Genomic DNA, 21,991 nt, shown 5'->3' with positions numbered 1-21,991 from the left:
TCATTATCATCAGTGGATTTTTTTTTCATTCTGAGTAAACGTCATCCTTAAACCGGTATTTCTTTTAATTAAAGCGGTCAATTTGGCTGGTGGTCGGTTCTTATGGAAAACACTGAATTTTGCTAGATATTCAAGTTTACTTTTGTCAAGGTGATAAAAAAACATACCATTTTCATATCTGCAGCACAAGTAGCACCATGTCCCTCATTTATTTAGCGTTTTATGGAAGATTTGAAATGCGATGCACACTCTCCTTTACCGGCCTGAGCTTCACAAAAGTTGGATGAGTGAAGACGACTTCAAAACTCTTGATAAAGAATTGAGAAAGTGAGGGAGCTCTTATAGCAACATGTATTGTCTGTCCAAAAGTTAATTTTGGAAAAGCCATGGATACTTACATTAACATCAACCAGAACAGTTACAGTTACTGATGAATGTTGTGAAAAAGGACACTCAAGTATATGGACACATGTAGATATTTCTGTGAGATTTTCTCTTCAAATAAAACCACACAGATATGATAGCTGATGCTTTTTTTATGGCGAATAATCTGTCTTGCCATCTCTGTACATTATGGGAAGAAATTTCATGGCCCAATCTCTAACTATGAAAGCTTCATTATCACTAAAGCAGTGTGTATATAGTCCGCTATGCACGCGCCTGTTTTTTGGACTTCATGATAAGGCATCTACACTCACATATGTTTGAGATAGCATTTTCTACCTGTGAAACGCACATTTTAAACATTTTGTTTTGCCCAAACTTCTTGTAACGCTAGAAGCTGAAGACAGCAAGCAATTAAGCTAATATATGTACTAGTTACAAAAATTTACAGTTAAGGATCAAAGACATCTCGTCACATCTACTTTCTATGACAGTATGTCACAACATGGTAATTTTAACCCACAATGAAATCTTTCATACCATCTTTCATGAAATCTTTCATTACTTAAAAACTTTTAGTTTTAACTTTCATACCACCGAATCTTGTCAATTTCTGTAGCAAAACGGATGTAGCTTTGGTGTGCTGATCTGCAGGTCCCGAGCTGAAAAACTGCATGGAACTCTATTTTCATGAATTTATTTATAAAACCCCACGTAAATCGGGGGGAAATATAGAAATCATCAACTTGTCCGTCCGTCCATCTGCCTGTGCAAAACTCGAAAAGTCGTGTGCGGTCCATATCTTTTAGTGGCAAAGCAAGTTAACTAAAACCGGTAAATACTGCAATGATGGTAAAACGTTGCAAGATTACATGAGACACGTTGAGCAACAGTATCATGGTCGCACAACACATGAAAAATCATTTGCGATTTTTCTTACGATCTTTAAAAATTGTGCATCGCTCTTGTGAGCACTGTGGCAACGCACTTTGAAAAATTTACGCACTTTTTCAAAGTGCGTTAAATTTTGGATAAAGTTAACCTACTTTGAATAAAATTTTCAAAGAGCGTTATGAAGGTACATCAGCATTTTTTAGTATCGACACTCTTAACGCACTTTGAAAAAATATTTTTAATATCACAAATTCTGGAACTGGATTTCTAATTTGTTGATCGTATGATGATTTGTTAACACTCTTGAATCTAATTTATCGTATTTAGAACGGGGATGGGGCGAGGGTGGAGTTTAACCAAACATACAGGTCAAATACCCGTGCATCATTTATTTGATTACAAGAAGAAGGTCCCATATCCCTCATTTTTCCTTCCAAAACATGATATTCTGCAACTTTGGGTAAACATTTAAGATCGGAAGAAATATGCCCTGTATAAGTACATGAAGTGTAATTGAAAAAACGATCTGGCCAAACAATAGTTTCTCCATTGGTATGTTAAAGAATCTATGTGTTTCAACATTAACTTTTTTTTATTCTAATCAAATTAATCACTCCAATAAAAGAACATTAACATTAACAAACATTAAATTATAATAAAACTTATTGTTTTTGATAAACAGAAATAAGGTATCCCTTTTTCACATCATATTTGCAATAAGCCAGGAGAAATATATTATACATTGATCTCCATAATTCATATATATAGAGTAAATTTGTTGCATACTCAAAAACGGAAAATGCAGTTGAGAAGCGATGAGGTTTTTGTCATATTTAGATAATTCAAAGCCCCCGAATTTTAATTCTTCTGTGTAAATTGTCGATATTGAAAACAATTCTCATCTATAGTCTGTCCCAAGATATGTTTGCCGCTTATTTCCTTCAATTTTTCAATATTTATAAATACCTTTTGGTTCAGACGATGTTCATTCAAAGTATGAAAAAATCCGAATATTTCCCCTTTGAAACGCACCCTCTAGCATGTCAGGTATCAATGCACAGCTAAAAATAAAAAGTCGAGGGTTTTCCATTGCCAGAGAGATGAAGACGCCCGGATGATAACGTTGAAAAAATGCGCAAGGTGTCCCGAGTACTTATCCCCTTAGAGAGTGGCTGATGACAACACCCCCCATCATAAATCTCCGTAGGAAATAGAAATATTTTTTCAACGTGCGTTGACTTGGTTTCAATATTAACGCACTTTGAAATTTAATTTTCAAAGTGCGTAATTTTTCAAAGAGCGTTGTAACATAGCACACAAAATGTTGTAAAACAAATGTAGGCCTACCAATGTTTGTGCGTTGCATGGCAGTTATAATTTGGATCGCATTCGGTCGCGTCTGAATAGTGTGCATGTCCACAATTTTGAGGAGACTTCATTCGACCACAAAAACGCATGCAATGAATGCGAGAGTTCGTGCAACATATGCGATAGCTCGAGCGAAGCCAAAACATTTCGATCGCAAAGTGTTGTAAAGTGCTCGTGCTCAAATTGTGAAAGGGCTTTCAATCCGTTTCTCACACATGTTTCATGGAAAACTGTACATGGGGTTCAATAGCAGCAGAGTTGTGGCTCAACGAGATAAATTCGGGGTTGACGGATCGTGGAGCTACAGTTATATTTACATATGCCTCAAGTTAAATATATTTTGAATTCATATAAATGCCTGCAATAACAAGGACTTCTTTTTCCAGATTTTGGACAGGCATAATTTTTTAATATTTTTTTTAGCAAAAATTGACCTTTTACTGTTGTAAATTAATGTTAATATTTAAAAGCATATAACCATACTCTCCATTTGGTCCTATCTGGCTCGCGCTCTACTGAGGAATTTTGGCTCTAAGGTGAGGGCCAAAATGTCATATAGTGTTCATGCCTACAATGACTAGAAGCCTTCTTGTTGACTGCTACACAACTAATAGAAAAATTGAATTGATAACCGAAAAATTGAACTGATAACTATTTTTAAAAGTAAAGAAATCAATCCTGTATTTGTTTACCATGTGTAGATTTTGACATTAAAAGTGAACAACATACTTTCATTCCCAAATGCACAATGCTACAATCTTGTTGAAAAACATTTTTGTAAGTAATTTTATTATGTCTCGATTTTTTGCTTCCACCACTTTTCGCGTGACATTTCGATAATAATAAATATCTTTGTGTTCTAACTATGTTCATCCACTTAATAATATATGAAAAATGTCCATATTATCTGTTTTGAAACGCCTTCTCTACCGCTTCAGGTTTTAATACACGAGAAAAGATGTAAACATTCCCCCATTGTAAATCCCCGTAAGAAATTTGTTTTCGTCCCTGTAAATTTTTATGAGAGAAAAGTGATAATTTGTCAATGAAGATATCTTGGATATTTTCCATTTCATCAATTACAACTGTACTTCTTTCACAGGTATGTGTATTTTTATTAAAATTAACCAACAAGTAATGGAAACAATAACTTGGGACAGACTATAGTTACAGAATTAAAGAGGGTCTGATACCTATTACATCACATCACCTGTCAGTGCTTGCTGAATTGAAATGCTCATGTACACATCAGTTTTTGAACTGCTCGAACACAAAATTTCCAGCTTGGCACAAGGCTTCTGCAGACGGTATTGTAGCCTACAGGCATGAGTTTTACAAAACTTCTTTACTTACGCCAAAGTATTATTACTTAGATAAGAATGTTCTGTTTTACTACCGTGTTCGTAAGTTTTATTGAAACATACGAAACGTTCGCACGTTTCTTTAATGGAACTTTCTTATAACGGAGGTATGAATATTTGTATTTACGAACGCTGCGCAAGCGCAGAGGACACATTCGTTTTCGCGGCTATTTACCGTTTTGAACAATGGAGAAAGAGCTGAAACGGAGAAAACCTAACTGGAGTGATTCGGAACTAATGATTTAAGCAGAGGCCGTGGCTCCGCACTTTCGAGTTATAATGTCCTTTAAATAGCATTTCTGGTACGGCAGTAAGCTGAATTGTATCGCACCTCTTGTCTACTCCTCGGGTTGCTGATAGAAGTCATCAGCCACTCTTTAAGGGATAACCCGAATCACTTATCAGCCAACCTCCATTCTGAAGGCTTTCGATCAAGTTTAGCAAGAAGCTGTTTTGCAGAATGTGTGCATCATGGGTTGCTCCTGGATATTTGCAGACGGCATTTGTGAGCCTGGAAATCGATTAATATTTGGAATAAAGACATAAGTACTTTCTTTAGTATATATATAAACATTTAAACTTTTAACCAGCAATTCATCTTTTTTTAACTTGAGAGTTTTAATATCCAGACATTAAATCTGCGACAACAACCGCTTGCACGCTTATAGAATTTCTTTTCTGCAGACATACAAATGTTCATCATCCGTCCCCATGCCTTGTATAGGTATTTGAGTCCCATCGATGGCACCAATCACATTTGGGAAACCAGCAATCTTTTAAAAAGATGGTTTGGTACGTGCAATGTGTTCCCTCCTTGTTGGGAACTCTATGTTCTGCAATGCTTTTCAGACAGCATCGACCATTTGATGAACAGCCAGACTACCAGATGATTTGGAAATCCCATGAATGTCGGTTGTTTCTATGTTTCAATACACGATCAGAAATACACATGTTCATACTCAGACTCACACGCCAACACGATTACATGTTTTTGCAGCCTGGAAATTAGTTCAAAATCTTCGACAAGCAAATTATAAATAATGATTATACATGTACTAATTATTAAATGAAATAAAGAATTTTCAAAGTCAAAATCATTATTTGATGCCGGGGGGGGGGGGGGGGTGGAGAGAGAGAGAAGGTTCAGAATTTTTTAACCAGACATTAACCCAAGTAGCGGATAAAAATGTCAAATACATTTATATCGGCTACCCCTTTAGGGTTAACAAAATTGTATAGGTCTATTCAATTAGCTTTAAAAAAGTCCTTGCCAAAAAAAGCCACTCTCCTTTAACTTCTTTGATAATGTATTAATTTATTTCCTTAATCACAATTTTACTATATTATAATTAATATTTGAACTATAATATTGTTCTGTATGGGTATGGAAATGAATATTCCTAACTATAATTGACTGTCAACAAGAAATTATATGAATTTTACACAATAAATCAAAGAATGTGTTATATATCTTTTAAGGAATAATAAAACTTTATTTGAAATTTATATGCTTTATCACACACAGTTTAATTTGACTTGTTAAAGGGGAACAACTCGGTGAAGTGAAAATACATTTGTGCCCCTATTGTTTACACTTCACCCCTCTTTCAAAATAGTGAACAAATAGAAATGTTATATTTGCTAGGATATTATTCGGAATCATTCTTTGAACATAACCAACATAGTAAGTGTAGGTTTTTTTTTCTTATCAATATCATGTGTGTGATGTATTATGATATTAATATTTGCAAGAAGTTGGTTGATGGGATGCTTTGTAAGTGCAGCTTCATTTAGAATTTCCTCTTTTAAGTCATATCAACAAAATTACCTGGATGTGAGCTCGAATTGCATACGATCTCAAAGTCTTTGGTTGTATGTAGTCTTTGATATCGTCTGTCCGCTGCAGAATTACTCGCCATTGAAACCTATATCGCCCAATTAGCTTGCTGTCGGTCAACATATCAAGCACTTGACTTCTGTCTCTGAAAACGGGTTCGCGATGCAAATCCGTGTCTGAATTTTCTCTCAAAACTTCGATAAACAATAAGCAGGCGGCCATTTTTATTCATTTATTTAGAAAATTACAAAAAAAATCTTAACTTAGAGCAGCCCATAGGCTGTCGTAAGTTACGACAATATTTTTGACGTAGCTTAAAGTTATGAAGCTTAGTAAAACTCATGCCAGGAGAAGTATGCATCGCGTGTTAGACCAACCATCGAGTACACACGCTGGCCGACATGAACTCTTTGACGATCTCGTCCCAACACTTACATAGTCAGCCAAACATTACATTCCGCATTTTAGCTACAATCCCCACACCCGTCCTAGATGGACAAAAGATGTCAAGCAGCTCCACCCGAAAAGGCGAAAATTGCGGCAGACTTGGCTAGCGGAGGTATTCAACATCTTCTTTGGACGACTTTATCTTTAAATTTTCGAAACTTCACCAAATAGGATTTTCTTAACCCTCCTTTTCTCTTTTCTTGAAAACCTATTTAAACATCAATTTGGATTTAAACCCGATATTCTGAATTTGCTGACAAAATATAATCTCCTATAATTTTTACAACAGTGGTTAGATACTTGATTATTTTCCAATAAGCAAACCTGGAAGGTAATCGTGAATCAAGCAGTTAACCAACGTCACAGAACTCTCCGACAATCCCGCATTTCCGATGATCCCGGATTCTTCACGTTTTTGAAAGACAATCCAAGACAAGGATCCATCTCTGTGGAAATTTAATCTGCAAATTAATTTCTGGTCAACATTACGAAAACCTAGATACGTGTCAATTACGTGGCGCTGTTCTTTATGATTTTTTCACTTGTGTAATATGCTCCTGTTCTGAAACCTACGCAATCTGGAATATCTGGTGGACAGAGAATTCGAACTTATTTAGTGTCTATCTCTGGGCTCTTTCATACAAAGACTTTTTTTGATACTCCACGGCCGCAAAACCTTTGCACATTTAGATGAAAAGTAATTTCCAAAAACTTAATTATCATCTATTGCTAGATTATGCCTCGCTCTACTATCGGACCCAGTCACGAGTCGTCCGCTGAGATTGGCTGTTTGTTCGCTCTTAAACGCGTTCGCCCTTGACTTTACCAGTCCATTTATACTTTATAACAAGTTGCTGTCCTTTAAAAAAGGACTACAATACGTGGACCATTTGCATGTGTTTCCAACGAAAACGTGAAAGCCTTAAGATAATCAGAGATTCCACCGACTCTGCCCTCTGCTTTTAACCACTAAATTTGTACGTTGTATTACGTATACTTGTATGTATAGCCCTGCATTTTTATCTCAGAATTTAAAGGGTTCATACTTCTCAAATAATTATGATCTATCTATGAATGAAATTTGCATGTTTAGTATCAGGCATTCGGTGAATTCTACTATTTGCGCACACATTACGATTCGCACTACTTTGTTAACTATGCAGTGACAGCTTTGTGTAAATTAAAAATTTCATATTTTGATGCATTTTTCTTGAGATTTAAACTTTTATACAGTGACATAATTATTCAATCATACTTAAATGATTAAAAAATTTAATCGGGAAGTTCTCTAGCCTCGCCTACTATAAAAGTAAAGTTAAGCTACATGCATGTGTATTCGGAAAACAGCAAAACATTGCAAATTATGCTATATGATGCATGTTGTAGTTTCGGCATAACATTAACTTATTTCATAATACTGATAGTTCATATCACATGCCAATCATTTTTTTAAAAAGAATACTTTGTTCTGTACTGTTTACTGACAACTTTACAAGTACATCGCCTTTGAACTTGTGTGTGCATATGGTACGGAATCCCGATCCCGATTCAGATAAACGTGTGCTAACCTGGTTCCCTGAGCTACCCATTACGCACAGGAACCAGGCTAGCTCATGCGCAGGCTGAATTTTCCCCATAGCATCCGGTTTAACCTCGCTTATATATTTTCTGCGTGGACCTCAGGGTCCACGCAACAAGTGATGTTTATCAAAACTGACATAACAATCTCGTTACTCTTCATTAGCTTTTTAATAGTGAACCATTTTAGACACAACTTTTCCTTTTATACCATGCTCTCCTTAAATATTTTTAACACAAGTTCATCCCGCTTATGAGCAAGAATGAGATGCTAAAATCCTAAACATTGCCTTCTTTTCGATTTCTTAAAGATATTTTAAATTTTTTTTTAAAGATATAAATGTGGAAAGGAAAGAGATCCGCAGAATGACAGGTCAACTTTTTTGTGAATAATTCATGCAAAATAATGTAGCATGTCAATGCCGTATTGGTTTTTATCAATACTTTGCGTTGTGTTTATTTTTGTATTGAGACTGAATTTGACCTCTACATTAGAATTAAACTTTACTTATTTATGAATAAGGTATGAAAATGACTTATATAAATAACCAAAACTCAAAAGTAAATGAAAACCAAGATTAGCAACCCTTTATAAATTTATTATAACAAAATAAGAACACTAGTCAATAACAAGTACTTAAAATCCCCAAACCATAAAACCTAACTTTAACAGGGACCTCAAATGGACAAACGAGACTGGGACTTTGGAGAAATGTAGCTAGCGAAACCAGCTGTCTCACTCGTCAAATAAGGACTTGCGTGGGTTTATATTCGGAAAAGAGAACAAAGACAACTGTACATGTTATTAAAGTTATTGGCTATCATATAAAGTGGCCGTTACCAAAGTAATAAAATTCAATCACATCGGTATCGAAATAATAATAATAATAAATATAAACGAAATCCCGATCTACCACAGTCCTCCCCCTTAAAGAAAAATGCTATGCATTTGACTAAAATTTAAATAATATATGCGTTAAAGTTAAAGATATCTCTAATTTCATATAATTAACTACCCGTATCAAAAAATACATCACATACTTTATAAACTATTACAGATTCAATAGATATATATAGGAGTTTATGTATCTGTCCATATCGGACGGCGGTGGGGAATACAACTTGTTTCTGCCTCCCATGTTGATCACGGCAATTTGCTTACTGCTCCGAGTAACAAAATCGATGGGCGTGTCCCGAAAAATCATTTTCTCGTAATGATGGGGCGTACAGTCACGAACAGCGTCCCTCCTTCTTTTGGCGTTTTCTTCGGGTTCACGTATCCTCTCCATGTGTCGTATTTCCTCAGGGGAACCTTTTCGGGGAGGAATCTTTCCTCTCGGATCGATAAAATTTTCCTTCCGGACGCGCACACAATACAGGAAGCTCAGGAAATCTCAATCATGGGGGTGTCTCTTAAAGCACGCTATTGCATGGCGACGTGTCTTTAATTGACGTGTGCACACTGCACATACATATATTGGAACAGTTAACACATGTCTGGTTTTCCAATGATCCATGGAATTTTTGAAACTCTTAAATATTGAAATATCACATCGAGGAATGAAACACGGCATTCCTTCCGAAGGAAAAAATATCCTGTTCCATCCAATTATCCTGGACCTGTTCCAATTCTAGAATCTGTAACATGGTTTATATTAGAGAAGCGAAGAAATTTTTAAGAAAACATGAGACATGCTTTATATGCATAGTTATTAATAAGATATCAAGTTAACTTCATATTAACTTAGATGTCTATACATATAAATCATCACTAGATTTTGACCCGTGCGTGCACGGGTTGACATAGCATATGATATCGGACATTTACGAAATAGATACATCGACACACCGTATATTGTTGACATTTGCATAACCAAGCTTTAAGCCTACAATAATGCTATTAATTCCACTACACTCTCCTGAGTTTGACTAATGTAACTATGTCTGGGGGAAAAATTTTTCACAACAGTTAAAATGCTTCCCATAGACACACCGTATATTATTGACATTTGCATAACCAAGCTTAGCCTACAATAGTGCTATTAATTTCACTACACTCTCCTGAGTTTGACTAATGTAACAATGTCTGTGGAATTTTTTTTTTCACAACTGTTAAAATGCTTCCCATATACCCGTAATGTAGCAGAAAATTGCAGAATCGCCCCAAAACGATTTTGGAAAAAATTAATGAAGTTGCATTGAAAATAACAGTCAAATTGTTCATTCCAAATCGCTTTGAAGCTGTAAATACCTTTCTTCGAAAGGTTTAATTCTATAATAGCACAATGCAACATTTCTTTAACAACGTTTTTATACACCATGTTGACATTCGAAACTCTCGGGATTTTTGATAGTAAATGCACTGTGAGTTATTTCCCTTATTACGGGCCGCCGGAAGGCGGTCCGTTATTTGATACACATTTAAATATTGTTACTGCGTTTCTGCGGGATAGTTCTTTTTTAGTAGAATTAATACTATGCTTATTTTTATGAATTAAAAGTAAATTTGCATGTAGAAATATGTTTTATGCCTATTAGAAAATATCACATATTTTTTGTTTTACTCGTAAAAGAAAAGTAGGTCATACTTAGTAGATTGACGTATTTGGCGCCTTTTTATCGAGACTATAATCTATTCGGAAAATTTCGGAGTTCTTCATTCTTTTCAAAATGGTATACGGTACATACTAAAGACCTGAAATACTGAAGACCTGAAAGTCATTCAATTTTATATAAATGATATATTTGAATTTCTATGTGCCGTGTCAAATAAAATGACTTTGCATGTGTATTTATTATATTTCCATGTAAAATGTGGTAGAAAATATCATTATATCAATTATTTACGCAAGAATATGACAGAAATGAAAATTTGAATTGACTGGAAAATTTGAACTAATCCATTTTCATTTTATTAGGAGGTCCCTTGAAATCATATATTAAACTAATGCATTAAGTTTTCATTCAATACAATGCAAAAAAAAAAAAACAAAATGGTTTGAAATATATAATTTCCAAGAGAAATTTCAAATGATGAGTTGAACTTTGTATTAGAGTAATGTACAAATCAATGTGTTCTCCATTACTTCATAATATGGCAATGATCATACACTTGCCGTTAGAAATGCTTACAGTAACGAAATCGATTCTTTATGATAATAGTAAAATGTTAAACTTCAAAACAAGTTGCTTAAAGTATATTAGAATTTACCATAAAAATTAGTATAACCAACTCTTATTTTCTTCTTTGTGGTGTGTTTTTCTGTAAACAACCAATGATTCATTCCACCAATATATTTTTTGCGGCCCATTTGACGCTTGCGTCAATGTGATTTCTTGTTTTCTTTGATGAACAGAAAAAAAAATTCAATGAATGTTTTATCGTCTCTGAGTTTATCCATGCAAATGTGATATTGTGGAAACATAAAATAAAGGGCCTCCCGTGATTTAGCGTGAATGTAATGCGCATATCAGTTTTACGCGTTTTTAGCAACTTATTTCCAACTATTGAATATTAACAACACACAACACCATTCGCAAACACGTACGAAAACAAAATATTTCTATTTACATACATAGCAACAGCTATAGACAACTACCCTTGTTTATTTTATTTTACACTAAACCTAGCTGAAAACTGACTTAAAGGGAGTATATTTTACGGAAACCCAAAGAGTTCTTAGTTCTTTCCCCTAAGATACAATAGACTATCTAAAACAACAAGATTCTTCCACTGTTCACATACTACTCTAGCTTCTTCGTTAAGCGAACAAATTTTATCCCCTGAGGGTACTTTTCTCCCGTCTAATTTCCAAACCAGAGTTTGCTTTTTCCCTGGGTCTTTTAATTTCATTTCTGAAATTTCTTCATCGTTCTAAACATTGGAATTACTCTCTCCCTAGAACTTGCAATTTCTGAAGAAGCAGTGTTAGTATTTACATTAAAAGATATTTCAGGGAAGCTATGGCTTGACGTTTTAACACATGAGTTTTGAACCACAGAGTCAATCACTGGACTTTGATATAAAAAAAAAATGATTGGGCACACATTGAAAACAGTCGGACCTTTAACACTTTCTGTGAATGAACCATTTGGAACACAATTTTTTCTTTTATACCATGCTCTCCTAAAATATTTTTAACACAAGTTCATATCGCTTATGAGCAAGACTGAGATGCTGAAATCCTAAACCAGATCCTGCAATATTTCTGACATTGCCTTCTTTTCCACTGCTTTAAAGATTTCTGCAGGATATAAATGTGGAAAGGAAAGAGGTCCGCAGAATGAAGGGTAAACTTTTTAGTGAATAGGTCATGCAGTATTTTGACATCCTTCAGAGAATTATGTGCAACATAAAATTTCCTTCGCAAAATGATCACTACGTTAGTCTGTTTGTAGTTCCCTACATCTTTCTTGTACAGTTAATGTCCAGATTTAAGTGTTTCTGCAAATCTGTAAACAAAATAAGAGAAAATGACTACTTTTATTCTCGATAAACCAAGTACGATGATGGACACATTTTGGCATATCAAAGTCAGTGGGGGTGTGCAGCGAAATATTTACTTGCAACAGAGTAAATATAGAATGTTTTAGAGTTGACAAAATAATGTAGAATAAACGAAACCAGCCAATTCGTTTTTTGAATGCACGAGTTTAGCTTTGATGAAAAAAAAACTTCCAGAACGTGTAACCAAGAAAGCAGTTTGGTTAATTAACTCAATTGGGAAATTGTAGGGCAGTTTCATCATGCATCAAGCAGACACACCTTTGGATCAGACAACTTATAAGTGCATGCAGCATATTTATTTGTATATTTTAAACTTATAAGTTTGAAATATACAAATAAAAATGCATGCAATCGCGATTTTAAATTGCATACATTTTTATAACACTGATAGATTTCTAATTAACCATATATATTACTTTGTGAATCAAACGCGGGTTATGTATTTTTTCTGCAATATAGCCACGGTGACCTCTTTATTAATATTCCGCATGAATCACCAAAGAAAGCATGTTATTGTTTGAGTGAGCACTATATGCCAAATAAACAAATACAAATAAAAGCTTAAAAGTAAAATACAAAACCATAAAATTTATTTTAAAAATAATTTATTAACAAAATAAATTAAATTAGATATGCAAATGTGGAGTATTTCTTTTTAAATTACATAGTATACAGACTAACACTAGATAAATAAAAATGGCACAGAAACAGCAATCCATGTAATGCGATGTAAAATGACATATAACAAAAAGATTTTATAGGGAGAATTTAGCGAAGCCATTGTACCGTCCACACAGCCCGTCTTCCTGTTCCACCACCTCGAAGTTACCATCTTGGTATAACACAACCAAACCTGAACATCGAAGAAATGAATCAAGAGTAGTTGATATTATAGTTCATAGATGTGTAATAATTCATATAGTTATTATACAAGTCATACATCAGTTTTTTTAACATGATATGCAGTTGATATAGATATGAATAGAATATCGATTTTATTCAATATTTTAAAAATGATTAAGCTTAAAAATATGTCTCCCTGATGGCGCAACATCCAAATATGCATTTATGTAAAAATTTTGATCTTAATTTTTCAGCTTTTCTAAAAGAAAAATCGATACGTATAACTTTTAAAGTATCTAATTCCTCAATGTTTTGTATCAAAAGTCTATTGAGAAGTATATCTTTGAAATCTTTTGGAAACATACTTGAAAAATACATAGTAAGACTAATTTAGTTTGATCTTTTTTAATTTAAAATGCAGTTTTTCCTGCATTAAAACTTGTCGCCCTTATTTTAATTAAGTAAAATATTCACATTTAATATTGTCTATTCACTTTAACCAGATTGGAAATTGTAATTAAGATTTATTTGGTGTAAGGCCGAAGCATTCTGGTGTTACTTTTTTCACTTAAAACTCTATTTTTTTCCAATGGTAACAATTTAAGTTTTCTCAATTTCAAGATTTTATCAATCTGAAAAAAAAAATTATTAGATATATCTCTGTATTTAAATGACATAATAAAACATGGGGGTCAGTGATGTAGTTTTTAAAAAAGATGACTTCAAAGGTAAAAATTATAAAAACCTGACTGAAAAAATTAAACTTGCATGTTTCATTACGCCGATATTTTTTATGTATCTTATATTAATTTCTATATCTAAAGCATGTCCTACACAATATGATTCAAACATTACAAGTTAAAAGTTTGCATGAAGAAGTCCAAATAATGATTTAGGGCAAATAATTTCCCTACAATAATAATCTTTCTATGCTAAATTAATTATCAAATACTACATAATTTCAAAGAAAATATATCATGTGTCCATTGGCCTTAAAACCTGACAATTGAGATTTCTTTATTGTAGTTCTAAATGTTTGCGCACGGGCAGACACTTGTTTCTGCTAAGAGGTAAAACTCTACAGTATACTAAACTTTATAGGTGAACTTTATTACAGAGAGGCATTTCCTTGCAAATTTGCGGCAATTTTTAATGAAATTACTTTCATTGGTTTGACAATAAACTTAGTTATGTGATAGTACCAAACAATAAAGAGAAATTGCTTGGGGGAGGGGTATCCACACAAACCAAAACACTTTCTTTCGATGACGATTTGAATCAATTTATAGTAGCCATGCTGTTGCACACAACACTTCAAATTGCATAGAAATATACATAATTATCAATAATCACAAATATTGCAGCATAGACAGTATACAATTGTACCTGAATCCCAGGGTTTCAGGAAAAGTTGAACAACGGGATTACGGGAATCTGTGTTCGATATGAAGCTTTCATCCTTTCAAAACAGGTAAATTTATCAATGTAAGTTTTTGTTGTTTGTTATTTGATGGCGAAAGAAACACCCCATATATTCATGATCATATCTTTAAAAACTCAACATCTTAAAGCTTTTGCCGATCATTGTTACATTCTTTTCACCATATTTGTTGATATTTTTGTGTAAAACTTTGTCCAATTGCTTATTCAATACCTATTGTATTAACTATAATTGTTCTTGCAAAATAAGGGAGATTATTCTGTTGTTATACAAAAATCTTAATTGTTGGACCAAGACGATTATACTCATGACCAACTCCCTATCTCATTATATTGTTTGTTGTATATTACTTATTAATTGTTGGAACAAGAAATTGATACTTAATGACTAACTCACCGTCTCCCCGCATGTTCTTTTGGTATTGGTGCTCATATCCCCGTTATGCTTTCCTTCTAATAGACATTGGCATTGAGAAGTTTTGGTAAATTCTGTTAAAATATATATGGAGGAAGGAGTCAATTTGACTCAACCAAAAGACCTTTTTCTTTTCAAAATCATACACATAATTTATGAATGAAGCAATTCAAAATAACCACACCTCTTTCTAATATTAATAGAAGTAGGTTTGGGTATCTCTAACAGTAATGCGAAGATATAACGGTCAATTTGAATTTAACAAAAGCTCTACCTGTGTCCATACAGGCATATTTTGAACATTTCAGCTGTTGGAAATACGTATTGGATCTAGGATTTTTCTCCTAAAAAAGAAAACAAAATTACCTAACATTTTGAAAAAGAATTCACATTTTTTTTCCAGTAGGTGGGTCCGAGGGATATGTTTTTTGATTAGGGATTATGTCTCCTTTCTTATATTAATAGTTCATACAAGACTGCATTTAGCATTTACATCCATTCATAGCCACCATCAACACTATCATTTAATATATTAGTAGAAACAACATACGGTAAGTTCGAACGTTTTCTGGTCGGTGACACCAAGATACAATTTGTCGTTACTCTCAGATCGGAATTCGTATTTTTTCGTATAATTTTCCACGGTAAACTGCTCCGAAAATTGACCTACCAGTAAAGATATCTCGTGAAGACAATTCGTTAATGCTTAGCTTATTTGTTCACAGTGACATGCAAGAAATAATATTTAGTTTGAAATATTTTCCGTACATCTTTTATCTGTGGTGATATCTGCTACTTTTTCTACTCTCAATTGTCCATTATCGTTGACTAGGAATCGGTCACTTTTCACGGGACGAAAAACAACTATTTTTGGCTTTTTTTCTGCATCTATTGAGAGAAATACGTTAAATTGATAAATACATGTTCTAAGTATACGTGTATTATATGCCAATTACTGTAAACGCATTATAATTAACAGAAACAAATAAGAAATTCAAAAGTTGAAAAATTTCTAGAGAGAGAAAGAGATAAAGAAAGAGATATTCTTACACAATCTATCAGTCCACATGTCAGGAAGGTTTTCAACGTTTGGTAATCTCAATTCTGCAGCCTTATAAATTATAATTACAATATGCAGTTACATAATTAAAGACACTAGCTACTCACTTATATGCATATAGTTCTTTTGATGCCTTCAAAAATTGTACGAATCAAAAACCAGGCACCTGACGTTATTATATTTTTTACGTAATGAAAAATATATGCATTATACATAACAATAAATAATGGAAAAAAAATAGGGTCTTGTATATTCTTAGGCGGGAGTATATCTGTTTTTCATTGTAAGAAAAACTGTTCTATCTTTACAAAATAATATTTTACAGCTTGACAAATCATTTTTTAAAATTTAAGATAGTTCTGATGGTTCATTTTGTTGACCACCAAGCCTACTTATATATCAAAATCGGCATGTAATTTTTTTAATACATGTAAAGTCTTTTATTACATTTAAATTCTTTTATTACATGTCACCATGTGGTCAATTCCAGTTGACTTCAACTTTCTATAACACTATTTTTGTTTTAATTAAAACTGTCATTGAAGGTACAGTTTACCTATATTGCGAAAACAAAGTTTTTTCCCAACTACTACCTAAAGGGTGTTTGAACGCAAAACTAATAAATTTATGTATTTTATGTATATGTATATTGTACAATTATGGCTAGATAGATTTCATGACAATTTGTCATGTTATAAAAAAATTTTTTTAATTTTTTTTATAAAATATTTACAACATGACAGACTTTGTTATGTGTTAAAGAGTACTAAATATAAGGAGTACTAATTTGTGGTGACTGCAGTCACTCATATATATATATATATATATATATATATATATATATATATATATATATATATATATATATATAATGGAATTTACTTTAAAACGTTGCCTCATTAAATGTCAATTCTCAATAATTAAATGTGCTTATTATGAGAATTCTATAGAATCCGTATATCATGTACTTTGTAACGTAAAATACACAAATAATTCACAAATATGACATACGTGCACATGTATTGAGGAGATGCAGGTTTTTTTTCTACGTAAAGTACACAGATACATGCTAAATATTAACATACAGTTACACAATAAGAAATACAGTAATTGATACAGATATCAACTTACCTCCGTCATGTTGATGTTAGGTTTCTGATATTAATTTACTCATACAACCAATTTGTGTAGCCAGGCTTTATATATGTAACATATAGGTCAAGTTGGGGATTTCCAGCCTCTTCTTCACGCGACTTGTACCAGTATAGAAGACACTTAGACTATTAAATCATGTGTTTGCTCTTCCTATATTGTGGGAGTTCATTTTATATCTATTAAACTTAAGGGTTTTATATCCTTGCTGAAAGTTTTATTTATATCCGGGGTTTTTTTGTAAGCGCAACTCCTCTTTAATTGCTGCACTTTATTTCGAGACTTTTCGTAGGTGTTAAGGACACAAAGTGTAAATGTGCATATAACAGGCAATGCCGATCCAGTTATTTTTCTAGGAATTTTGGCCCTTTTAACTTCGAGGTTTAGTCGTATATTGAATACAGTGATGAACAGTTTGTAAATGCAACTCCTCTTAAAAAGGTCATAGTCACGATTGTGGTCAAGTTTTACTATTTACAATGCTTTAGTGATGCATTTCCAATAATCAACCTTTTTGAACTTATACCCCGGTAAAAGTTCTTTTTGAAGTTGATTTTTCTATCTACTTATTTATTGTACACGTGTTGCATTATATATACCTATACATAATACAAATATCCTTTTGTTTTATATAACTGTATTTTATATTTTCTATATACCCAAGTTTTGTTTTTAAAATGCAAACTCTTACACTCACAAGACTCCTGTCACAAGACAGTTACTTTTAGACATTGTCACATCTGCTGCATCAAAAGTACACAAGTGCACTAATTCAATATTATGTATGTTTTTATTTCTTTTTTAACAAGAGAAACTAACAATCTAAGTATCTAATTATTATAACTATATACAACTCTTAATAACGATAAAAAATCAATCATTTGCAAGAGTTCTAGTTATTTTTTACTGACAATAATACAGGTACAGAACCCTCTACAACACTATCACCCATGTTTGTCACAATTGACTCGGCTTCCTCTGAGTTCTCAACATTTATATATTAATAATAATTACAGCAGAGGCTTCTGGAACCACTTGATCATTTAACTAAACTTGGTACAAAGCAAGGGAACTCTTAATTGAAAAATTAATGAAAAAAAAATTAAAAAAGGAAGATGATTAAAAATAGTAAAAATAGGGTGTGCGATGAACAACCTTGTCAAGAACGACAGTCACTGTACCAGAAATGCCAATTTTTTAAACGAAAGCTTGTATAAAAAGAGAATATTTCAAATTGTCAAAATTGTGACTCTCGGACCAATACTGGATCCCCAATAGGAATTCGAAGTTTAACATAGAAATGTTCATTCAGAAAATTTAATTGCCCACTTTTCATAATCTCCGGAAGGAGTCACACTAAAAGCCTTAACACACTTCAGATTTTTCTGGCCTGATCTCTGCAGCGTTACGAATTTGTAGATATTTTTAGTGTTCCCCTTATCTCCTTAAATAATGACAAAATACCATTCTCACTCAAGTTTGGTAAACCTGTAATGAAGAGTTTCCATAGATTTTGACTTTTTTTGAACCCCTGATATCCAAATATTTCACATTCACAAATCTACCAAGATCATCACAATCTTGCAGATGTGTTGCATCAGTGGTAAGGTTAACTCAAGTTTCAATAATTCTACAGTGAATATCTCTTTCATTCATTGAAAAAAGTCAAGTCAGTAATTGAATTCCATACGAGACCACTTCTAAAAAGACAATTCATGGATCTGCAATCTTTAGAAACAGAATGAAACAATTCTGGAATTGGAATGTTTATCAATAGTCTGCATATTATTTCTAGATGCAAGTGTCATATTTATGCATATCAGTTTCATGAAAGTTTTTGCATTATATATGGCTATATTGTATTAGAAAGGCTACTTACTGAAATATTTGTCTAATTTTCAGTACAAAGTCCATGTTAAAACAAATTCAATGTAAACATGTACTACAATACCTGTATAACATAATTTTAATCGTGTTTTTTTTGGTGTAGATTGGTTCATATAGACAAAAATCCTTTTCTTTTTTATCGCATCCTGATTATTTTCCTAATGAGTATATATATCCCTCACGCCACTGTCACGATTTATACTGTGCTTGCACACGAATTACTAAAAGTTAAAATTCGCCATTATTCGCCAGGTCAGTCTGGCAATACTTAATTCTACAAACGGTGTCTTTTTCATATCTAGTACGACTCGACTACAATGTCTGCTCGACAATGTGTGATGTTTGTGCGATAACAGGACGAGTCGTGTCGATTCATGAATGAATTTTGGCGATTAAGTAACGATTGTTAATTTATAAAGTAATTAATAAACAAATTAATGATTGTATTACTGCAGAAAATACTTACCTGGAAGTATTTATCTAATTTCACATAAGATGAATAATGCAAGAACATAATTTTCATAAAGATTATAAAAGATATACGAAAACACGTACACGTAGGAGTACTAGTAAAATTTGTGAGTTAAGATTACTAACAATACACATATTGTGACAATGTTTGCAACTGTGAGTAAAACTGTGTTAATAATTTGCTGATTATTGTAATTATAAACGCACAAGAAGATCGTGAAATTGTTTTAGTTCATGAATTATTTATTTAGATAATCATGAAAGTGGCAGAGGTAGTGTTTGATTTGTTCCCTGAATAAAATTATCAACGAAGAACAAAATTAATTTTTAGGAATGAAGAAATTACGAGCATGTGTTAAAAGTTAGAAAGACAAGGTTCTGTAATAAAATTTCATAATAACTGAACGATGTACTTAGTTTACAAAAGAAGAATACTAGTACTTTTGAGAAACACTAACTTGTAGTACACTCGAAAAGTTCTCATATTGCGCTCGCCCCCGATCGCCTGTCTTCGTATTGTATTCGCATCGAATCAAGGTACATTCCCATTCACTCGGAGGACACTCGAGAAAGACTCGAGAAATAATCGCATGAATTTATAGAATACATGGGGTAGAACATAGGATATTCGTAGCATCGTAAGTACTACGAAGTTTTGCGAATTTGCTTCGAATGTCGAAGATTTATTGTGTGGACCCTGAGGTCTACGCAGAAAATATATAAGCGCAATCGCAGTATCTCGGGCCTTTCCGGCAGGCTCGGAAAAACACCTCGAATGTATTAACATCACCGGATGTTAGAATTTTATTGCCTGACGTCATGACGTCAGGCATATCTAAGGTTGAAAAGTTGCATTCTCCGAAACAGTGCAGACAATGGAACAAGCAATATCATGATATTTCACAAAAAAGATTAACCATTCATGTTTAAGATGTCAGCATTTACATTCACAATTGATGAAAATGTTTTATGGTATGTAATAACAACAGCGAGAAAGAGTTTTCAAGTAAAAGGGCGTTCACCATGCAGTGCACGTGTGTAATCCTGATTTAACAAGAATAGAATTCCTGGGTCCCCCGCCGGTCAAGCAGTATACTAGTATCGAGTCTATCGACCAAGGCTGATTTAGGAACTTGACCAATGTATTAGTGGTATAAACATTTGGTATAAATTTAATGAAAATCCGTCAAAAATTGTAGGCATGAGAGCGCTTACAAGGTCAATTTTTGGATATTTAAAACGGAGTCATTATTGTGGTCAAAGTCACATAACTCCAACAAAATGTATCGACAAATGCTGATTTTCGAACTTGACCAAAGTATTAGTGGTATAAACATTTGGTATAAATTTAATGAAAATCCGTCAAAATTTGTAGGCATGAGATCGCTTACAAGGTCAATTTTTTTTTATAAAACGGAGTCATTATTGTGGTCAAAGTCCCATAACTCCAACAAAAAGTATCGACCAAAGCTGATTTTCGAACTTGACCAAGGTAATAGTAGTATAAACATTTGGTATAAATTTAATGAAAATCCGTCAAAATTTGTAGGCATGAGAGCGCTTACAAGGTCAATTTTTGGATAAAACGGAGTCATTATTGTGGTCAAAGTCCCATAACTCCAACAAAAAGTATCGACCAAAGCTGATTTTCGAACTTGACCAAGGTAATAGTGGTATAAACATTTGGTATAAATTTAATGAAAATCCGTCAAAATGTGTAGGCATGAGAGCGCTTATAAAAAAGTGTGACGGACGGACGCACGGACACATGGACGCACGGACCCGCGGACACACGGACGAACGCCCGGCATTTCTTTGTGCCGCGTTGCGGCGGGGGACAAAAATAGATCAGCATTCCACTTTATTTGAATGGTGAAAAAGGGGGAGGGGGTCATCGCAACAAGTTGTAACATATTGTCTAAATTACGATACAATGTAAGCAATAATTGGTGTTTGATTATCATTATTACAAGAGAGTCATCAGTTTGGATTAAAACAAATATATATCTATACAGCTGGAATGTTTACTGGAGGAACTAAATCGCCGAAGCGGGGTGTGACCCGATTTTCGTTCAGTTGGGCGATTTCATTAATCTTGAAAAGGGAACATAACTCGCGTGTCTTACTAAATGTACATTACTACATTTAACAAATACTAATTGTGTGTTTCTTAATTCGTTAGATATTTTTCAAAACATCCGATCCAAAGTATAATATACATGTATGTAGCTATTACAAAACAAATGTCACGAGTGCAGTGCGAGAGTCGTGCGAAAGTCTACGAATACATAAAAATCGTACTGTGGGCACGATTTGTGTGTTTACAGAAAGTAACAGAAATTATAAT

General features: G+C 33.3%; 1 protein-coding gene across 1 annotated transcript; it reads right to left on the bottom strand.

Moving 5' to 3' along the window:
* Positions 1 to 12,982: 12,982 nt before the first annotated feature.
* On the bottom strand, positions 12,983 to 17,907 carry LOC105328089 (uncharacterized). Its single transcript, XM_034471376.2, has 8 exons — positions 17,266 to 17,907; positions 16,125 to 16,185; positions 15,843 to 15,962; positions 15,625 to 15,740; positions 15,349 to 15,418; positions 15,057 to 15,148; positions 14,606 to 14,678; positions 12,983 to 13,229 (listed from the first exon to the last, which is right to left on the bottom strand). Exons 1-8 carry the CDS (start codon positions 17,272 to 17,274, stop codon positions 13,132 to 13,134), a joined length of 639 nt encoding a protein of 212 aa, XP_034327267.2. The 5' UTR covers positions 17,275 to 17,907; the 3' UTR covers positions 12,983 to 13,131.
* Between the last annotated feature and the right edge of the window lie 4,084 nt (positions 17,908 to 21,991).

Source organism: Magallana gigas, chromosome 8 (genome assembly GCF_963853765.1).
Source record: "Magallana gigas chromosome 8, xbMagGiga1.1, whole genome shotgun sequence".
Taxonomy (NCBI): Eukaryota; Metazoa; Mollusca; class Bivalvia; order Ostreida; family Ostreidae; genus Magallana; species Magallana gigas.
Note: the sequence above shows the minus strand (reverse complement) of the source record. Positions and strands in the feature narration are given on the sequence as shown.